Here is a 20,081-nt window from a genome sequence, read left to right on the forward strand (position 1 = left end):
TGTTGCTCTGTTGTCGATGCCGCTGGGCGGCTGTGAGGCTCCCTGCCTATGATGCGGTGCAGTGTGTTTCTTTGTGTGGCTCTGCTCCTGTTACTGAGATTGTGTTGCTCTGTTGGCGATGCCGCTGGGCTGCTGTGACGCCTGGTGCCTCTGATGCAGTGCAGTGTGTTACTTTGTGTGGCTCAGCTCCTGACACGGAGATTGTGTTGCTTTGTTGGCTACGCCGCTGGGCAGCTATAAGGCCTGGCGCCTCTGATGTGGTTCTGTGTGTTTCTTTGTGTGGCTCTACTCCTGACGCTGAGATTGTGTTACTCTGTTGGCGATGGCGCTGGGCTGCTGTGAGGCCTGGTGCCTCTGATGCAGTGCAGTGTGTTTCTTTGTGTGGCTCAGTTCCCAAAATTGAGATTGCATTGCTCTGTTGGCGATGCCGCTGGGCCGCTCTGAGGCCTAGTGCCCCTGATGCGGTGCAGTGTGTTTCTTGGTGTGGCTCGACTCCTGCCGCCAAAATTACATCACGCCGTTGGCAATGCCGCTGGGCAACTGTGAGGCCCGGTGCCTCTGATGCAGTGGAGTGTGTTTCTTTGTGTGGCTCTGCTCCTGTTAATGAGCTTGTGTTGCTCTGTTGGCGATGCCGCTGGGCTGCTGTGACGCTTGGTGCCTCTGATATAGTGCAGTGTGTTTATTTGTGTGGCTTTGCTCCTGTTGCTTAGATTGTTTTACTCTGTTGGTGATGCCACTGGGCTGCTGTGAGGCCCGGTGCCTCTGATGCAGTGCAGTGTGTTTCTTTGTGTGTCTCAGCTCCTGTTACTGTAATTGTGTTTCTCTGTTGGCAATGCCGCTGGGCTGCTGTGAGGCCGGGTGCCTCTGATGCAGTGCAGTGTGTTTCTTTGTGTGTCTCAGCTCCTGTTACTGTAATTGTGTTTCTCTGTTGGCAATGCCGCTGGGCTGCTGTGAGGCCCAGTGACTCTAATGCAGTGCAGTGTGTTTCTTTGTGTGTCTCGGCTCCTGACACTGAGATTGTGTTACTATGTTGGCGATGCTGCTGGGATGCTGAGGGGCCTAGTGCCTCTGATGCAGTGCAGTGTGTTTCTTTGTGTGCCTCTGCTCCTGTTGCTGAGATTGTTTTGCTCTGTTGGCGATGCTGCTGGGCTGCTGTGATTCCGGGTGCCTCTGATGCAGTGCAGTGTGTTTCTTTGTGTGGCTCATCTCATGATGCTGAGATTGTGTTGCTCTGTTGGCGATGCTGCTGGGCTGCTTTGAGGCCTGGTGCCCCTGATGCGGTGCAGTGTGTTTCTTGGTGTGGCTCGGCTCCTGCCACCAAAATCACATCACGCTGTTGGCGATACTGCTTGGCAACTTTCATTACGTATGTTGGATGTTTCCAGATTGGGAGCGTGACCTTCGGTCTTGAATGGGCATCATCAATGTTCCAATTACTTATGATTAACTGGTTGGAAGGTGTGAGCAGAATGCTGCTTTTTTAGGATGACATCTCAGTCATTGTAAAAATGATATTAGAAGGTTCGGGAAGTTTTTAAAACTTAAGAGAACAAATGCCTTACAGTTGAAATCAATTAATGTAAGCACCAGAGGTTTACAATTTCTGCTGTGACAACAAAAAGGGGGTTAAGTGTTGGTGATTTTGTGAGAGTTGGGAACGAGAAGATGGCCTGTCTGGATGCATGTTAGGTGCACCCACAGCTATAAGAGGGAATAGGCTCTTTTGCAATCCTGCTTTGTGGAGTGCTGCTGAAGTATGGGATTTAAGTAGATTAGATAGAGTATCCAAGTTTAGAGGCAAGAAAAGAAATGATCCATTGGAATGAACTGTGCACTGTGACTATGACTGGATTGAAGAATTTGAAGCAAATTGTGTTAATATGTTGCTTAAAGAGGAACAAGGTTCTAATGATAATGAAAATCTTACTTCATATGTAAGCAAAACTATAATATGACTGGGACCGTTTGAAGAGCTATTGTTAAACTAAACAATATGCAGATGTTACATTTATTTAATGTATTCTTCTCTCATTTAAGACATCGATTCGTTTTCCAATTAGAAAATTATTAAAGTGTCCCTCTTGGTAAGGGGGAAGCTATATTGTGGGATATTTATACTTATAAAGTTTGACCCTCAGTAGCCACTGTTTGTTTAACACTGGTGTTGATGTGTTCTTGGAATGTTTAATGTGTAGAGAAGTTGAGAGTATTTGATGCAGTTCCTGGCACCCGCCTGCAGTGCCCTTTGTATAATACAGTGCCAGGTGTTTGTGCCACTCTGCTCTAATGTAGTTCCTAGTGGTCTCCAATGCTTTTGTTTTTATTCTGCCAGCAATGCTCTTAGCAATAGCTCCTCCTACTCACACATCCATGAACAGCTCAATGGCAATAATTTCTTCTCAAAATTAACCAGTTAATTTGTTTATGTTTTTTAGTGAGAGACGACTTCATCATGCATCTGCCTCTTGTGCTCCCTCTGATCTTGTGCAGCCTCACCCTGGGGAATGCAGAGGTTATACAGCACACATTTGCAAAGGTTTGCCCTCAGTTTTTCTACGAAGGAACAGAGCCCTCAGGAATTGTACCTCACAATCCAGCTCGGATTTGCCAAGTCTATAAGAATAAGTATCAATTTGCCACCATGTATGACCGTGATCTCCGCATTCCGCTCTACTCCGCTTACGTCTACGAACAAGGGAAGACTTTTAGAGTTGACTGGATGATAGAGCCCCAGGTATGTACCATCTCTGGGGAGGGGGGATGGATGCTAAAGGGAGGAGCGGACAGATGAGGGTAGGAGTGGAGAGGACTGACTAGATGATAGAGCCACAGGTATGTGCCATCTCTGGGGAGGGGAGGTTATAGAAGAAGGGAGAACAGGGAATATGAAGGGAAGGGAGGGAAGGACAGGATAGTATTGAAAGGACGATGGAGCCCAAGGTATGTGCCATCTCTGGGGAGGGGGCGGATGCTGAAGAGAGGGGTGGAGAGGTAATGGAAGATGAGGGTAGGAGGGGGTAGGAGTGAATGGTTATTGTAGCCGCTGGTGTGGCCCATCTCTGGGGAGTGGAAGGAGAGGGGAGGGTATGGAAGATATGGGACGAGGAGGAGCGATGAAGAATGGGGAGGGGAGGAGAGGACTGGATGATGGAGCCATAGGTATGTGTCTCTGGTTATCTATCTGTGCGGTTTGCAGGGCCAGACTCTGGTAGCTCCATTGATACAAGACATTCTATGGACTTGTGTGAATCCTTACAGCCCTTCACCTGCAGGACTTAGGCACATGCTTTCCACGGTGGTGTTTAACTTGAGTTGTACCTCCCCTGCCAAATATCGACTATCACAATATTGTGAATGTAGTAGTATGTAGGAGTATATGTACTCTTCTCAATTCTGCATCAATGTACCTTGACGATGTACATACTGTCAATGTACATATATGTAGACGCAATTATAGTTAACCTATCCTCACTTCTACATACTTACCTTCACTGTATTCTAGCATTTAAGTTTCGATACTCTGGTAGTAGACTTTCATTTGGTAATTGATTTAAAATGCCTAAACAATACTCACAATTAAAAATCACTGTGTTGACAACCACTAAAAAATTATTTGGACTTGATTTTGTACCAGGTTTATTAATTACACATATTTGTTTTAAATCGTTTCTCTTAGATTTTAGGAAGTTCCTACAAACTAGGATTAATCATTTCAGTAAAATGTTCGATATGATTGCTACAAATTGTTAATAAGACAAACCCTAAGACACAGTAACCTCTACACCTTCCTGCACAGTATGAAGGAACCTGTCCAATTAATAAAACTCCAGTTAAAAATAATAAATCTGATAAATATATTGATGCTGACATTCACATTGAAAGTAAATTGTAAGAAATGGGGTTATTGATTAGAGCTTGGGGGTGGAAACCCTTCTCACCTATGCATAATCACCTGGTAGATTAGCTCAAATGCAGTCAGGCTTAACTTAGAGGCAAATGTAAAGTATTCATGCAGCACCAAACAGTAATAAATAAAGTGAAAACACAACCCAATACAAATTCCATACTAATTTACAAAGCTATAGTACATTTTAAGAAACATAAGGACAATAAAACAACACATATCCAATAAGTAGAACCGAAGATATACATTGTCAAAGTTTTAGGTTAAAACAGCACCTTAAAGCCACTGGGGGAATGTCACAGGTTCAGGTCGACCGTGATGCAGCGCTGGCCAGATACAAGGACAAGGTTGCAATCTCAAAGTCTTACACAAAGAGTTCTGTGGGCGCTGGAGGCAGCCGCAAGGAGCAGGGAGAGCATGGCAGAGGATCCCCGCTGCAAAGCGAGGAGCTGGTCGGGGGCCACAAACGTTCCTCACTAGAGGTTTTCCTTGGCGGGCACCGTGGGTTGTCACTGCTGTAATTCATAGTGCAGATCTTGCATTGCGGTCCTCACTTGTAATCACTTTAGTGCTAAAACTTGGGTTCATTAGAGATCTGCGTTGGCAGTCAGTGCACGGATGGGCCAGTTTGCGGACGTGAAACACCCACAACTTCAAGCTTTCTACTTTTCCTTACAGGAGGAGCTCAACTGATGCCAGCCAAGGGGCCATGCCCTGGGTTGGCACCTCTTGGGGATCAGGAACCCATTCCAACAGAGGTCAGCAAGCCTCAGGCATGTCCAGTTGCAGCAGGTCAGCTGGGCAGTTGCAGAGAGGCCTCTAGAGCCTGTTAATATCCTATAGATCAGACAGGATGTCCACCAGTAGGACTATTGGAGTCACTTTGGTACCCTGGGATGAAGAGAGTGTAGTGTAGTTCCTATTCCCCTGATAGGCTCTGCGCTTTGGAATAGTATACCCTGTAGATGTGGCATAGGACTGAGGTCAGTATGCCTCTATCGACTACATTAAACTTAATTACTTGTGTGAGTGCCAGCTAACTCAGAGGTCACTAGAAACTTCACGAATGAACAAGAAGGAATTCATTTCTGACAACCGCATAAACATGATCACTTTGTTTCCCATTAGAATCGGAACAGTTCTCAGAATCGTGGAAACAATAGATAATAGTTTCACTCAGTCAATCATGCATGCTTCGTTTCTGCAGAGTCAAACAGAAATAGATAGACGGGCATTTCAATAAAAGGGGTTTATGGAACAGTCTTATTTCTAGTGGCACTGGCTCCCGGTCAACAAGAGAATCACCTTCCGGCTCCTCACCCACGCACACAAAGCCTTACACAACCAAGGACCAGGATACCTCAACAGCCGCCTCAACTTCTACGCTCCCACACGCCAGCTTCGATCGACCAGCCACGCCCTCGCCGCCGTCCCCCGCATCCGAAGAGCCACCACAGGAGGAAGGTCCTTCTCCTACCTGGCCGCCAAGACTTGGAACTCCCTTCCGGCCCACCTCCGCCTGACCCAGGACCACCTCGCCTTCAGGAAGCAGCTCAAGACTTGGCTATTCGAGCAGTAGCGGACCCCCCCCCCCCAGCGCCTTGAGACCCTCCGGGTGAGTAGTGCGCTATACAAATGCTCTGATTGATTGATTGATTGATTGATAGTGCAAGTGATATGAACTGCTACAATCGTAAGACAGAATGCGAAATAGAATACGAATAGTTTTAGCAGTAAGATAAAGTAATACTGCAATATCATGGTTTGTAGCTATGATATATATTCATAAAATACATACATAAATAACACAGGCTAAAATGTGAATACTCATCTGATGCTTCTAGCTAGTTCTACCCCAGTGTACCTAGCCTAAGTATAGTTTGAGGTATGAAGTAGGTGCTGTTTTCTATAGAATAGTTTTAGCTATAGTTAGTATTGCCAAGATTTGCTAAAAAGTCCCTCTAGGTTCCTTACCTTAGAATGAGAGAGGTTGGAATCTCTTTTCCAGGTCTCGATCTTCTAACACCCCGCGAAGGGAGTCAGAAACACTGGAGCTGGATTCTCTGCGAGGAGGGCATCAGCGTCTTGTCAGTGCATCAGTAGGGAACTCAAACTCCTTCTGAACTTGCCATGGCAAGCCGTATCGAGCTGTATAGCTGAGCCATATAACCGAGCTGTGGTTTGCCAGGGCAAGTGCAGGTATATTTATACCTTGAAGGTGTCTGGGAATGTTTGCATTCACGTAAAAGTCCGGCAAAGGAACGTCATGTATGAACCCCTAAGGAGTAGATGTTCATGCATAATAAATGAGTTCTTGGAGAAATCAATAATCCAATAAAGGGGAAGTCCTATAGGTTTAAGAGTCTGGTTTTCCAAGAACTCATTGTGACGTGGCTACACAGATGTATTTGACCATGCCTGTACTTGGGTTGCATGGGCAATGCCTAATTAACCACATGCGCGCGGCGGGTTTTGCCGCTGCGCGCTGAAGTTTTTAAAACCCCGCGGTTCATGACGAGCTCAGCTCGTCATGAGGGCACGACAGGTAAACCTCATGACGAGCTGAGCTCGTCATCAGCGCAGAAGGGGTTAAGGGCTGTATTGCTATGCCTAAAAAAGAGCAAATGAGAGTTGTGCCTATATAAGGGCATAAATCGGGAAACCAATATACAGGTATCTAATCGAACACACAACAAGAGCAGGTCCAAACTTCCATCTCAGGGAGTAGACCAGGCCTCAAGCAGCACAGCAGGGCTCTGGGGAACAAGGCAGGCCTCAAGCAGCAAGATAGTCCACCTGGGAATAAGGCAGGCCTCTGGGGAACAAGGCAGGCCACAAGCAGTAAGACAGTCCTTAGGGGGAAAGTCAGTCCATCTTCTATGTCTTTAATTTGCGGAGTGTACTGAAGAGTTAACAACAGGTACTGTGCACACGTAGGATAAGTCAGTATCAGGTGATACAATGGTTTTGGACAAAGAGAAGCATGAGTAGCGTTGATAAATTCAAAATAGTCTGTAGATTAGTTCAGTGTTGATCTTTATTTCTTTGTCTTGTATAAACAAACGCCAGCCGACACGTGTTTCATCAACAGGGTGAAAGCCTGTGACTCCTCAGGGCTGTAAGACATATTAATAATAAGAAAAACGGACTTGTGGCAGCAGTCCAACTAATAAGAGATTTGACAAATGATTATCAAAATCAAGTCGAAAAATGACAACAAAATGGCTTCCCGAATTAAGTAGCAGTGCTTGGTGCAACATTCAGTGGTGGGTGGCCTGAGCCGCAAAGCATGCAAGAGAAATACGGGTGGATGTTGAGAAATGGTGACATATAACTCGGGGACTGAGTGAAAAAACATGACAGGGCTGTGCATGAAGAACTTCAGATGAACAAGTGGCGAACAAAAAGGACGCCAGTGAAAATACACCGAAATGTCAACGATGTGGCGGAAAATGGCAAAATATGTGGTAAATAAATATAACATTGCGTGAAGTACGCTGCAAGAAGGTAGAAGGATCGCGTATGCAAAACATGCAGAGCCTCGTAATCTCGTAGCGCGTGCATTCGTGAAAAGAATAATACCACATAAGGACGTTCTTTAGTGGGCTGTGAGGGATAACTCTTGTGATAACAGTGATCTAGATAATCAATCGCACAGGGACGTGATGTAATAAAATTAAATGTAAATAAATAACTGAGGTGGAAGAGAAGATGTGCTTGATCAGAAGACGGCGGTGTACTAAAAAGCAAAAACGCGAGTGACTTGGCACAACACTATTAAACAACATAATGGAGTACATATGATAAATTGCGTGCGCGTTTGTAAATAGCAACGAGCACCCTGAAAAACATGTCTCGACATAATACCGTGATAACAAGGCTGTTAGATCTTTGTATAACTCTACTGGTGGACAAAAGTGCCTAGCATGAATAGCGTTCTGAGTAACCGAAATAGAATACAGTTTAGGTAAAAGACAAGCATAAATGATTCTAAATCGCAATGGTGGAGAAAATGAGACAAACATCAAGACATATGTATGCAAAACGGTAATATTAACATGTATCCTACATTCACAGGTTAGGCTAATGACTAAAATACGATCCCCACTAGTTAATTAAAAAGTATGGGAAACCTGTATGTGGCGCACAAGATATCTGTAGGAGACAAAAAATGGGAAAAAGGTATTTAGGGACAATGAGGGAAAATATCAGGCCACAAAATAGGACGAGTTTGTGAGAGGTCGGATAAGGTACTCACCAAAGAATGGTGAAAACTGCGTATATTGGGAAACAAGGGATGGACGTCAGCAAGGGTGATCACTGACCGTCGCGCCGCCGGGCAGATAGGTAATTCTGCTGCGGGTAATCCTGTGAAGGAAAGGAAGAGAGGGCGTCGCTATCTGGAAATCAGGTTAAAGGTGCAGCCAGCTAACAATGGCTGGGCGATTAAACCTCCGGGTGGGAAAATACCTGGTCAATCGTGGAAATGCTCCTGGCCGTGTTCTGGCGGTGGATGATGGAGGACGCGTAATCTGGATGGTGGTGAATAAGTAAAACATTGAGGATGGGGAGTACGCATGTGCGAGCAGCGGCGCAAACCGGAAATGGGAGGGGTTGTGTATGAAAGACTAGAACGTTGCTCGTATTGTGATCGCCATGAAAATTAAGGCGTATGTCATGGGGGAATGAAGAAAGGGATAAAGTAGGGAATGAAAAGCTGTACAAGGAACTACAAAGAGAGGGGATCATATTTTCACAAAACGGGTCATAGTAAAATAGCATACTAAATGAGAACTTGAATTCAAAATAAAACAGCACATGAAAACACAAATTGTTAGGTACATGTCGAAAAATTGCATAGGTAGTGTTATCGTTCATCTGGCGGAAATTACTATGAATGAGAACTAAGAGGTTCTAGTAGTTGACTTCTATCATGAGAACTGAACATCCACGGGTCATGGATGTATGGAGGGCATGAGGAAGGAAGGACTTTGGAAGGTAAGGGATGTTAAGAACATTTCTAGGGGTAAAAAGGAAAAAGAAGGTGCAGACTGCAAAACATTATCTTCAGGCACTGATTACGTGTCTAAGAAGTTTTCTAGTTCAGAATCCATATTTTGGCCATATTTGACCGTGTGCAAACGCATGATCCAGATGGCTTCCAATCTGCGCAGACTGAGTTCACAGTTACCTCCGCGTATGTTCGGTTGGGCAATGTCAATTCCATAGAAATCAAATCTCTTGTGTGCAGATTGGCTTGCACATTTGGCTATGTGTAGGGCTAAAGGGTAGCGTGGATCTTGTTGATGCATGGCCCTGGCATGCTCGCTGATGCGATCCTTCAAGGGCCTGATGGTGCTGCCGACGTACTGGCAGCTCCATAGCATATTACTCACTAAACAATTTACCTCTGGGGATGGATAGAGACAAGGAGGCATCAGATCTTTTTGACAATCTTGAAAAAGGCAGACAAACTACAGGTCCTTCGACTAGCAACAATCCACCAAGACAAGATACATTAAAGGACAAATTCATCAGACTAGAAAGACTCAAGAAAACAGAGAACTCTAGGTGGTGGGACGTTGCCACTCTTAAGCAATATTTTAGATTGAATAGGGTTCCTCGTGGACTCCGTTCACAAATCTTCCCGACATTCGACGACCAAGACGATGATCTACTGGGTAGATGGGAAGAAGCACGGACCATTAACTCAAATACACTTATCAATATTCTCATTGAAAGCGGGGAGAGGAAGGTATGCAAGCTGCAGGCTGAAATTCAGACATTAGAAGAAGAAATAAAGAACTTAAATCTCACGGAAGCTACAGATAAGAACTACGCAATACTCAAAGACATCCTCCACACACATCAGAAAGAGATCAAAGAACGTAAACGCAGACAACTCAAACGTGACGAAGAGGACTACAGGGAGGGTAGAGTCTTCACGTTCGCAAAAAAATACGACCAGCTAGTTAGAAAACAAAAAACACCGGATAAGACACCTGAAGCCGGCACAGTTTCTAACGCATCAAGTTCATCCTCACTCAATACCATTCCCAGTGAGAACGAAACAGAAGCAGAAAGGAATACCAACGTGTCGAATTTTGTTTCGGCGAGATCTTAACCATCAGACGCGAGAAAAGGACTCAACAACGTCACAACACTACCATAACAAAAAAAAACAGAAGAGGGAACCGATCAGGGCAAGGTCGACTACAAAAAGAAGTTGAGATCAGGAGACAGTCGCAAATAAATACTGACTCACAAGAGGTTCAAGTAGTCAACCTCTCCAGTAAGACTCTCTCCCAAGAAATGACTAACATACTCAGTAAAGGACTCAATTTCAACCCTCATGACACTGGTGATCCGTGCAAAATCAAAATAGACCTATTCAAATTCATACACCGTCTAAAACTTAGAAAACACTATGCACACAACCCCAAAGAGGGACCAGAGGTGAGAGCTGTCACTACGGTGGAAGGTATACAAACTATACAAGAAATTCTAGATACACACCTTCTCCTGACCCTTGAGGAAGATACTGATGTATTATTTACACCTGAACACCTACTACAAGAACTTGATATAGAGGACGACAACACAGTCACCAGCAACCTGAAATGCAAATCCAAGTGGACCCCGAAATTACCAGCTGGGAATCCTATTGATACATTTCATACTCTGGTTTTACAAGACCTGGAAAGATTTGAAATAAGAAATCAAAAAGCACGGATCCACAACAACATGGACAACCTCACAAGAGATGAACGGATAGCTCTGAAAACATTAACATCGAACATAGAACTAGTGATAAAAGAAGCAGACAAAGGCGGCAACGTCGTTGTCATGAATAGAACCGATTATGAACAAGAAATACTCTCCCAACTCAACGATGTCTCATGTTACACGGCCATCAAACACAATCCAACGATTATTAATATGTCTTACAGCCCTGAGGAGTCACAGGCTTTCACCCTGTTGATCAAACACGTGTCGGCTGGCGTTTGTTTATACAAGACAAAGAAATAAAGATCAACACTGAACTAATCTACAGACTATTTTGAATTTATCAACGCTACTCATGCTTCTCTTTGTCCAAAACCATTGTATCACCTGCTACTGACTTATCCTACGTGTGCACAGTACCTGTTGTTTACTTTGTACAAGTGTCCAGGCATCCCTGTGCCTGTTCACCTTTGAGAGGCTTTAAGGTTTCCCTCTATACTGTTTGCACCGTTCTAACTTGTCCTATATTCTATCCATCATCACCACTCTTGCCTGCACTGTGTGAGCGCCTTACACTGTACTACTGAAACCTACAGCGTGATTCCCATGTGTACTGAAGAGTTGTTCAGACGACCCACTATTTATACCTGATCCCACCCTTTGTGTATGGGGCGAACACCCTGTCCTATCACCAGATCTGATTCTGGAAAGTTCTTTCTTACCCATGTACAGGGTCTGCACTGTCTAGGGTGACAATAGGCGTGTGTCTGAGGAATATGTCTCATTACATAATCAGAGACACATACCTATGGCTCCATCATCCTACCAGTCCTCTCCTCCCCCAAACATATGGGCATCTGCCTGGTGGCCTGAAGTATTTGGCCAATTTGTGGTTTGACTCCAAATTGTCCTTTGACGTTCAAATCTGAAGAGTAGCCATGAAGTGCTTTGGGTCCCTGAAAATACTTAGGAAAGTCCTTGATTTATTGACGTCTTGATAAGATGATTTGCTAAACACATGTCTAAAAACAAATTTCTAATACAAAAAATGCATTAAAACTGTTGCTATGCAAGAAATGCAATGGTGCTGTACATATCCAAGCAATGTTTCATTCTAAGCATATGTTTACCTTAAATGCTAAACGAATGAACATGAGTATATACATTATGAAATGGCTTGTAAATACAGAAGAAAAGAGCCGAAACCATCTCATGTCAGGTTACATAAACAAATTGTTCATTGGCAAGATGATTTAATGTCCCTGGAAGTGTTCAAAGAAATCTGTTCTCTATGAATAGTTCTACTATAAGCAGATTACTGTGCCCAAAAAAAAGAAAAATATAAATTTGGAAAAAAATTAACCAGAGGAAAAATTTTCAAGGATTGTCATTGTTTCTAAAAAAGTGAAGGCCAAATTCAAAGATTTCCCGGTACACTGTGTTGCATCAAAAGTCAGTGTATGGGCTCGGAGAATACATGAAATCTTCTAAGTCTGTAGACAAAAAGTCGTCTCCCAATGTAGGTGGAAGTTGGAGTACCTCGTTTAGAAGATTAACCGCACATAGATGCGAAGCATCGTCTTCGGCATTGGAAGCATCAGTAATGTTCGTTTCCGATGTTACCTGCGCGGCTGTTGAGTCCTCTTGTACCTCAGAAGCAGCAATTTGTGAATGTGAGATCTCAATGAATGCCGTTGATAGAGATCGTAGGTCACCCAACCAATAATTTCATCATATAGTTTTCGGGCCCATAAATTTCAGTTTAAACCATACATTAATCAGATGACCTCACAATTCTACTACCAGCAATCCTGATTCCTTCCTATTGTATTCTAGTGTACCCGACTTACCATCCACCGTTACGGGTACCTATGACCGCGATAGATCAGGGAGCTAGCTGTAAAAGAAAGGCAAGTAACACAAATACCAAACCTTTGAATTTATAAAATGACCACGGACAACTGAGAAGTTTTAAAAGTTTATCTTAGTATTCAGTTTCTGAGAGCATTAGGCTTACAGTTAAAAGGCAATCGATAATCAGGATAACGAAAAATACATAACCATACAGGAAAAATTTAAGGGCAATCATATAAGGCTTGTAATCTGGAAAAAAATGGTAACACGCAAAGCAGAAATGGAACTTAAGGATGAACACCTATGAATGGGCAAGCTTATGCACGTACTAGAATTACACTATTGGGACGTACTTCACGAAAAATGAGTAGAAAATGAGGAATCCTATATATCTATAGAAAGGGTAGAAAGTGGAACACGCTATAAATCTAACAATGGTACTTCAAACAGTTTGCAAAGGGAAATTATAAACCACATCTATAGTTCATCGACAGTTAAAATGAATGTACTCTAAAAGGTAGGGAAACAAAGGAACACGCTATGAAAATAAATGCGTTGATTCTTCATATAGTAGATTGTGGAAAGCATGGAAAATTACGTATGCAAAGGTATGTCTTTATTGAAACAAAGACAGAAAAATAGAAGGTGCAGTATAGAGTTTTCGCACTATATATTTACCTAGAATGGTGTGAAAACCAACCCTGGCCACGGGTCAGCTTAAGGACAGGATAAACCCCAAGGAAGGGCAGTCATCAATGGGACAGCAGATGCAGAATGGACACCTCAGGGCAGGACAGGAAAACCAGATTAGGATCAGGACAGGACCACCAGGACACGACCAGCACCCGCAGTTTGGAAGCAACGCCTGCGCTCCACCCTCTCTGCAGCTATCAGTCAGAACCCCAATTGGGTTAGCGAACTTCCCAGCAAAGTGCTCTGCCAGCACTTAAGGTTTAGTAAAACCTTCAGAGTCTATGGTCAAATTCGGACAGAGTGCTCCGCAGCACCTCTGTATCAGTCACCTATTGAGTGCGTTGGGTCAGTGACAGGTCAGCTATTCAGACAAGTCGGACAATTTCTCTAGCTGAACCTAGACTAGATATACTGTTTTCGGGTCAGTGTACCACCCCCCAATATTGCAAAGTGTCAGAATCCCCAATTTCGATTGGTCCTAAAGTAGGAAAGGTTAACACACCAATCAGAACAAACTTCTACATGCCTAAATTACCATTTTCTGGGACCGCCTAGTGATTTTGGGGTTCTCACGGTAAATATGACAGAATACAATAGGAAAAATAACATTTGTTGCTAATGCAGTACAAGTCAGTTTCTCCGTCTGGGTGAAGGTGCATCTTCCCAGGCACGTCTTGGCTGCTACTTCTGGTTGGCAGTCATTCAATGCCATTGGCCGGGTTTTGGTCACGCGTGGTAAGGTACTCCAGTATGGACTCCCGTACATCCCATCAACCCTCCATACCGTGGTACATGAAAAGTAAGCGAAAACAAATTAAAACATAGAAATAAATGCATTCATTTGTGTATTATGAATATCTACTTTATACTCCTTATTATAAAAATATACTATGCGATTACAAATTAGTGCAACAACATTGACACGAGAGCATCTGCGCAAGCTTCACCACGTTTAATACACAAGCAGCCATCTTGAGGCTATTACGCATGCGCACATTTTCCCACCAAACTGCAACCACGTCACGTCACGTGAGTGTGACTAACGCATGCGCAGAAGCAAATTCCAAAGCGGCGGCCATATTTAAGACAAGGGTTATTCGTATTAGTAAAACACATAAGCAAGCGTCTCTAAGATACACGTACATCCAAAAATAAAGGGAAATTAGTAAGACATACACATTGGATTACGGAGTTATAAATGATTCGAGGTTCTTGACTCAAGCAAGTCGCGTAATATGCAAAATCTTGCTCTATCAATTCCCTCTTTGATGATATTTACTATCATCACAAACTAATGGAACCAGGTGCCAACTTTTCAGACTTTGTGCATATCCATTTCTTCCAACATTCGATTCAATTTCTCTTTCACATCTTTATCAGGGTGAGAATTTGTCATCTTTTTGTAAATCTTATTATTTAGGTCTTCCAATTCAAGCTCATCCACACTCCGTTTCACACCTCTTCGATTCATAGTGTATTTCTTTGTGTTTTTGCGACATTTACAACAGACAAATATGAGGAATATGATGAAACCTATCACTCCAATTGGCATCAGTACCTTAAACAATAAACCCTTACCTAAATTAGCAAACCAATGACCTACATTGGAGAGACCATCAACAAGTCTCTTCCAGGCACTATCAACCTCCAGTGGTTTGAGTTCCTTTTCCAAATTAGTAATGTTTTTCACATATCTTTTGATCTGTATACTTTTGTCCGGTATGTAAGTGCAACAACGTTGCGCTTTCAGCATCCGGCAGACTCCGCCCTCTTTTGCTAATAAGGTGTCAAGCGTAAGTCTGTTCTGCAAAACCATTGATCTGATCGCAACCATTTCGGTATTGACCAACAGAAATCCATGAGCTGTGTCAGTAGACAGCACATCCACTATTGTGGATAATTTGCAAATTCTGTGTGTGTTCAGAACCACTCCCACTCCAGGTATCAGTGCACTAAAAATACTACCCATTATTTCACCTACGCTTTCTCTTTTACTACGCACTAAGCCATTAGTGTTTTCATTGCTTCCAGCGATTTCATTCACATGGTATATTTTCGGGAAGACAATACCAAAATAGCAGCTTCCATACCAGTGATCCGGCAATTTGAAATAAGCCTTGTTTCGACATATATAATAAATTCCGGGAAACACAGGTTCTGACCCATTTTTGAAACCCCAACCTCCAATTACCTTGTAATTGTGCTCACATTGACTGGAACCAATGAAAATGTTATTATAATAACTAGTCTTTTCGCAATGAAGACAGAGTTTCCCTTTCCTTTCGAAATCCAGCAACAAAGCAGGACCAGCCCCACCATTTGAGGTGCTTTCCATGTTTTCAGCCCATTTAGGAGTTTTCTGTCTTTTGTCATTTGCCTTTCTTTGGAAACTCTCCCTTCTTTTCTCTGCCATGTTTAGAAATATTTTCTCTTGTTCATGTAATGAACAGGTCAAATTGTCTCTGTGTGCTTCATTTAAGTCTATGGTACCTATAGTCAGGAAGTATTCTCCCATATAACGTCTAACGTCACTTTTGGTATGTACAGGATTCAGATTTCCACGTATAGGAAGTTCAGAAAATATTACGTTAGCGTTAGAGTAGTAGTACTGTAACGGTCCTCTTTTGTAAAATAAGCTTGCTAATATACTACAGGAAATTCCATAAGTCAAGGGCAGGTGATGATAAGTCACGCCTTCAGCTACAGAAGTAGGTAGCTTCATGCAGACATGGCAGTCTTCTATCTCCATAGTTTCTACGTAATGTACTAACAGGTTTGCGAAAACATTTAAATGAGTCTGATTCTTAACTCCGTGGTAATGTAGTCCTTCCTCATCTGATGCTTCTAAATCTGATTTCGTTTGTCTAAGTGCTTTTTCACGTCTTTCTACACTTCGTGTTGTCAGTTCTTTAGTGTCAGTAGTTACAGTCTGTGTAGGATCAATATTAGTATTTTTGCTTATCATAAAAGGAATGAAAACTGTTAGTCCTATCCATATTATTATCACTATAGCTATACTACATATACATACTTTGCAGCATGTTTTGCAACAATTGCGTCTAGGCCTTCCATTCACATTTGAATCAGACATTTTCGTTCAGAAGAAGTTTCTCAACCCCTCTTTGTAACTTTACACAGGTAGCTTACACTGGGCAACTTCAAGTGAGTTCGTCTTCTTCGGCAGACAGATCAGCAATCTGTTCTTCGTCACTTTCGTCAGTTATGTCAAGATCCTCAAACTCTTCCAAAATTAGGTATGTCCATTCAGGATCTTGGTATTTCTCATTCAGTCTTTTTATTCGATCACTCCGTCTTTTGGAGCTTTCTCCAGCTTGTTCTGTAATACGGGAACTTTTCCTTCTTTCTGCAAGTTTTTCTTCTACTGTTTTTATTCTCAGTCTCAGTTTCTTAATATATCCTGGTTCAATATTTTTCTTTTTCTTGAGTCTTTTAGCTGGCACTGTGATTTGGCTTTCTTCTAATGCTCTTTTATTTTCGTTTGTTTGTGGCACTTCTACCTCTGTCTCTTCCCTTCCTGTCTGACTAGTTCCAGGTCTTGTATCTGTTTCTTCTGCCTGGTTACTAAGCTGGCCTGGTTCAGGAGAATTTTTGTTTTGGCTTTCGAATGTCTCTATTTCTGAGTCCTGAACACGTTCTTCTATTTCTATCTGATCCTGTTCAAGCACTTCGATCTCTTGATTTTCTTCTGCTCGAACTTTTGTACTAGTTCTAGTCTGTCCCTTTTCAGTTTCAGGAGTTTGTGGAGGTGTATCAATCACCTGTTCTGTCCCTGTCTGACCTTCTCCTTCCTCAGACTTGACGTGAATCTTAATAATCTGAGGCTCTTCGCCTGTGCCTATCTCTTCCTCTCTATTCCACTCTCTATCTTCGTAGGTTCGCTCTCTTGTTCTGATTGGGTCTTCGGTTAGGTCGATTATGGGTATCCAATCATCTTCGCTGGTGCTCGGTTGTTCGTCATCAGCTACTTCAGGACCAACGTCTGCAGACCCCTCAGCTGGACAACCTTCAGCGCCTTTTTTCTCGTCTGGAATCACTTTCTGTGTATGGCTGGCATGGATCCACTTGGGAACGCCTGCACACTTCACCGCTGTCGTGGTCACCAGTATTATTTGGCGCTTTTCTCCCCACCTGGGTGCAAGACAATTCGAGCGAGTATGTTTCTTGATTCTAACCCAGTCGCCAGGAACCAATTGGTGGACGGCGTCTTCCCCAATCTGGCGAGAGATAGAACGCACTTGGTCACCTAGTTGCTTGCAGTACTCAAGTACCAAATCATCAGAAATGTTTAACAGTTTGTATCCTGGTACCCATGCTTGTCTCATCACTCTTCCCATCAGGATTTCATGAGGGCTCAGGCCTGTTTTTCGGTCTGGAATACTTCTGAGTCCCATCAGAACAAGAGGCAAGGCATTTATCCAGTTCATGCCAGTAGAATCACACATTTTTGCTAATCTCGATTTTATAGTGCCATTTATTTGCTCTACTACTCCAGAAGCCTCTGGACGATATGCACAGTGCAGTTTTTGTGCGATCTGGAATGCTTTACAGAGCTGATCGATTACCTCATTCTGAAAATGTTTGCCTCTATCTGATTCAATAGTGACTGGAACCCCGAACCTAGGTATCAATTCTCGTAGTAACAATTTGGCTACTGTTATGGCGTCACTCTGTTTGGCAGGGTAGGCTTCCACCCATTTTGAAAACAGGCAGACAATGACAAGGACATATCTTTTTCCCTCACAACGAGGCATGGTGATGAAGTCAATCTGTATTCTCACAAAGGGACCCCCTGATTTCCCAATTTTCCCCAGTTCAACTACTGTTCTTTTGCCAGCGTTGAACTGCTGACATGTCAAGCACCTTTGGCAGAGTGATTCTGCTACCTTTCTGAACTTCGGAACTTCGGATTGTACCATGTTTGTTGGAAAACCAGAACCATGGCGTCCCTACCAGTGTGTGAATCTCCATGTATCAGTCTGGCCATGGAAGCAAGCAGATGTCTAGGCAACACAGGCATACCATTTGGGCCCACAATGACACCATCCTCACTTCTCGATCGACAACCAAGTTTCCTCCTCTTTTCTTTCTCTTTTGATGGCACAGCATGCTGCCAATCTCTCACCTCTTCCCAGGTAGGCACCTCTTCAAACACCATAATTTGGCAGCTGTTTCCAGGTCCCCCCAGTTTAACATTTACAGACATGCGATTTTTTGCACAATGTCTGGCCACCTCACAGCAAAATTATTTCCCAAAGATACAGAGTCAAGGCCCTTTTTATGAGCAGCACATTTGACCACTGCCAATTCTTTTGGTAATTGGATTGCCTCCAGTAAATCTTGTACAACTTTCCCATTTCGAATGGGTGCTTGATGAAGTCAAAAATTCCCTTTGTAGCCACAATTGGCCGAAGTCATGCACGACCCCATAACAGTACTGGCTATCAGTATATACTGTTATTCTCTTGTTTTTCCCAATTTTACAGGCTCTTATCAATGCAATCAATTCGGCTACTTGTGCAGACTTCACTCCAAATAAACAGGATGCTTCTTTAATGCTGTTTAAAGTGACTACAGCATAAGCAGCACTTAGGCCTACTAGTTCGTGTCTCATATATGAGCCATCCACAAACAGCTCTTCATCATTAACAGGCAAAGGCATTTCTTTAATGTCTGGGCGGGGTTTAGTACTGAATTCTGTCAGGTTAATGCAGTCATGCTCATTTTCTCCCTCGTCTTCTACGGCCATTGAGTCAGGGAGTAGGGTGGCTGGATTTAGGATACTACACCGAGTAATGACTACATTTGCAGCACCCACGAGAATCCTCTCGTATTTAGTCAGCCGACTAGGGGTGAGATACTGAGTTTTAGTTCGGGTCAATAAAATCACAACTGCATGAGGAACATACACAGTTACAGGATGTCCCATTACAATGGATTCACTCTGTTCTAAACTCGTGCAAGTTGCAGCTACTGCTTTCTGACATCCTGGTAATCCGGCAGCCACTGGATCCAAAGTGGCAGAAAAATATGCCACTGGACGTCTAGTCAAACCATGCTCCTGGGTTAAGACTGACAGTGCACAATTGTCTCGTGTGTCACAGAACAGGGCAAACTCTTTAGAATAGTCAGGTATTCCCAAAGCAGGGGCTGTACACAGACAATCTCGTAATTTAGTGAATGCTGTTAAGCTTTCATTATCCCATTCTACTGGGTCCTTTGCTCCTTTCTTTGTCATATTTATCAAAGGCTTTGCCAGGACTGCAAATCCCACAATCCATTGCCTGCAGTAACCTACAACCCCAAGGAACATTCTGATCTCTTTCTGAGTACAGGGTAACTGCATCTTTTGAATTATTCTGACTCTCTCTGAAGTGACTTTTCTGATGCCTATTTCTATCTGGTGCCCCAGATATTTCACTGACTTTGGCAACATGTATAATGGGACCCCCTCAAATGAATCATTTGTGGCCAAGGAACAGAGGGGAAAGGAATACACAAAATATAAGAAACGTTCCTTCAATGGCCATATACATCAATAATGTGTATGCATCTATAAATATCCAAATAGAGTGACAGTAACAAGTTAATTAAGAATACTGATTATTCAAAAAATTGTGTTTATTTTTCTTTTTTTATATATATATAAATTCATATAAATACTGTTTTGAATCAAAAAATCACATAGAAAATCCATCAAATAGTTACAAAAAATCACAAATCATATATTACAATCAATTAAATAAGCAAAAATTAATAATACCCCTAGGTAACAATCAACCAAACAACTCACTTACGTGCTACCAATCATACCACAACCATACCACATACTGAGATGAGGAGAAGGAACTGGATTCCAATTAGCTAGATAACAACGCTAATATTA

At 42.9% G+C, this 20,081-nt stretch overlaps 1 protein-coding gene and 1 long non-coding RNA gene across 4 annotated transcripts in view; one reads left to right on the plus strand and one right to left on the minus strand.

The window, feature by feature from the left end:
* Positions 1-20,081, minus strand: part of LOC144821573 (uncharacterized) — a 2,083,451-nt gene that overhangs the window by 1,518,968 nt on the left and 544,402 nt on the right. The window lies entirely within an intron of this gene.
* The window catches only part of LOC144821572 (endonuclease domain-containing 1 protein-like), a 63,075-nt gene continuing 45,446 nt past the window's right edge, over positions 2,453-20,081 (plus strand). Inside the window, exon 1 of the mRNA XM_078678775.1 lies at positions 2,453-2,734. Coding sequence (XP_078534901.1) covers positions 2,453-2,734 — 282 coding nt within the window. The remainder of the gene's footprint in view (positions 2,735-20,081) is intronic.

The sequence above is a fragment of the Lissotriton helveticus genome, chromosome 2_2, assembly GCF_964261635.1.
Source record: "Lissotriton helveticus chromosome 2_2, aLisHel1.1, whole genome shotgun sequence".
Lineage (NCBI taxonomy): Eukaryota > Metazoa > Chordata > Amphibia > Caudata > Salamandridae > Lissotriton > Lissotriton helveticus.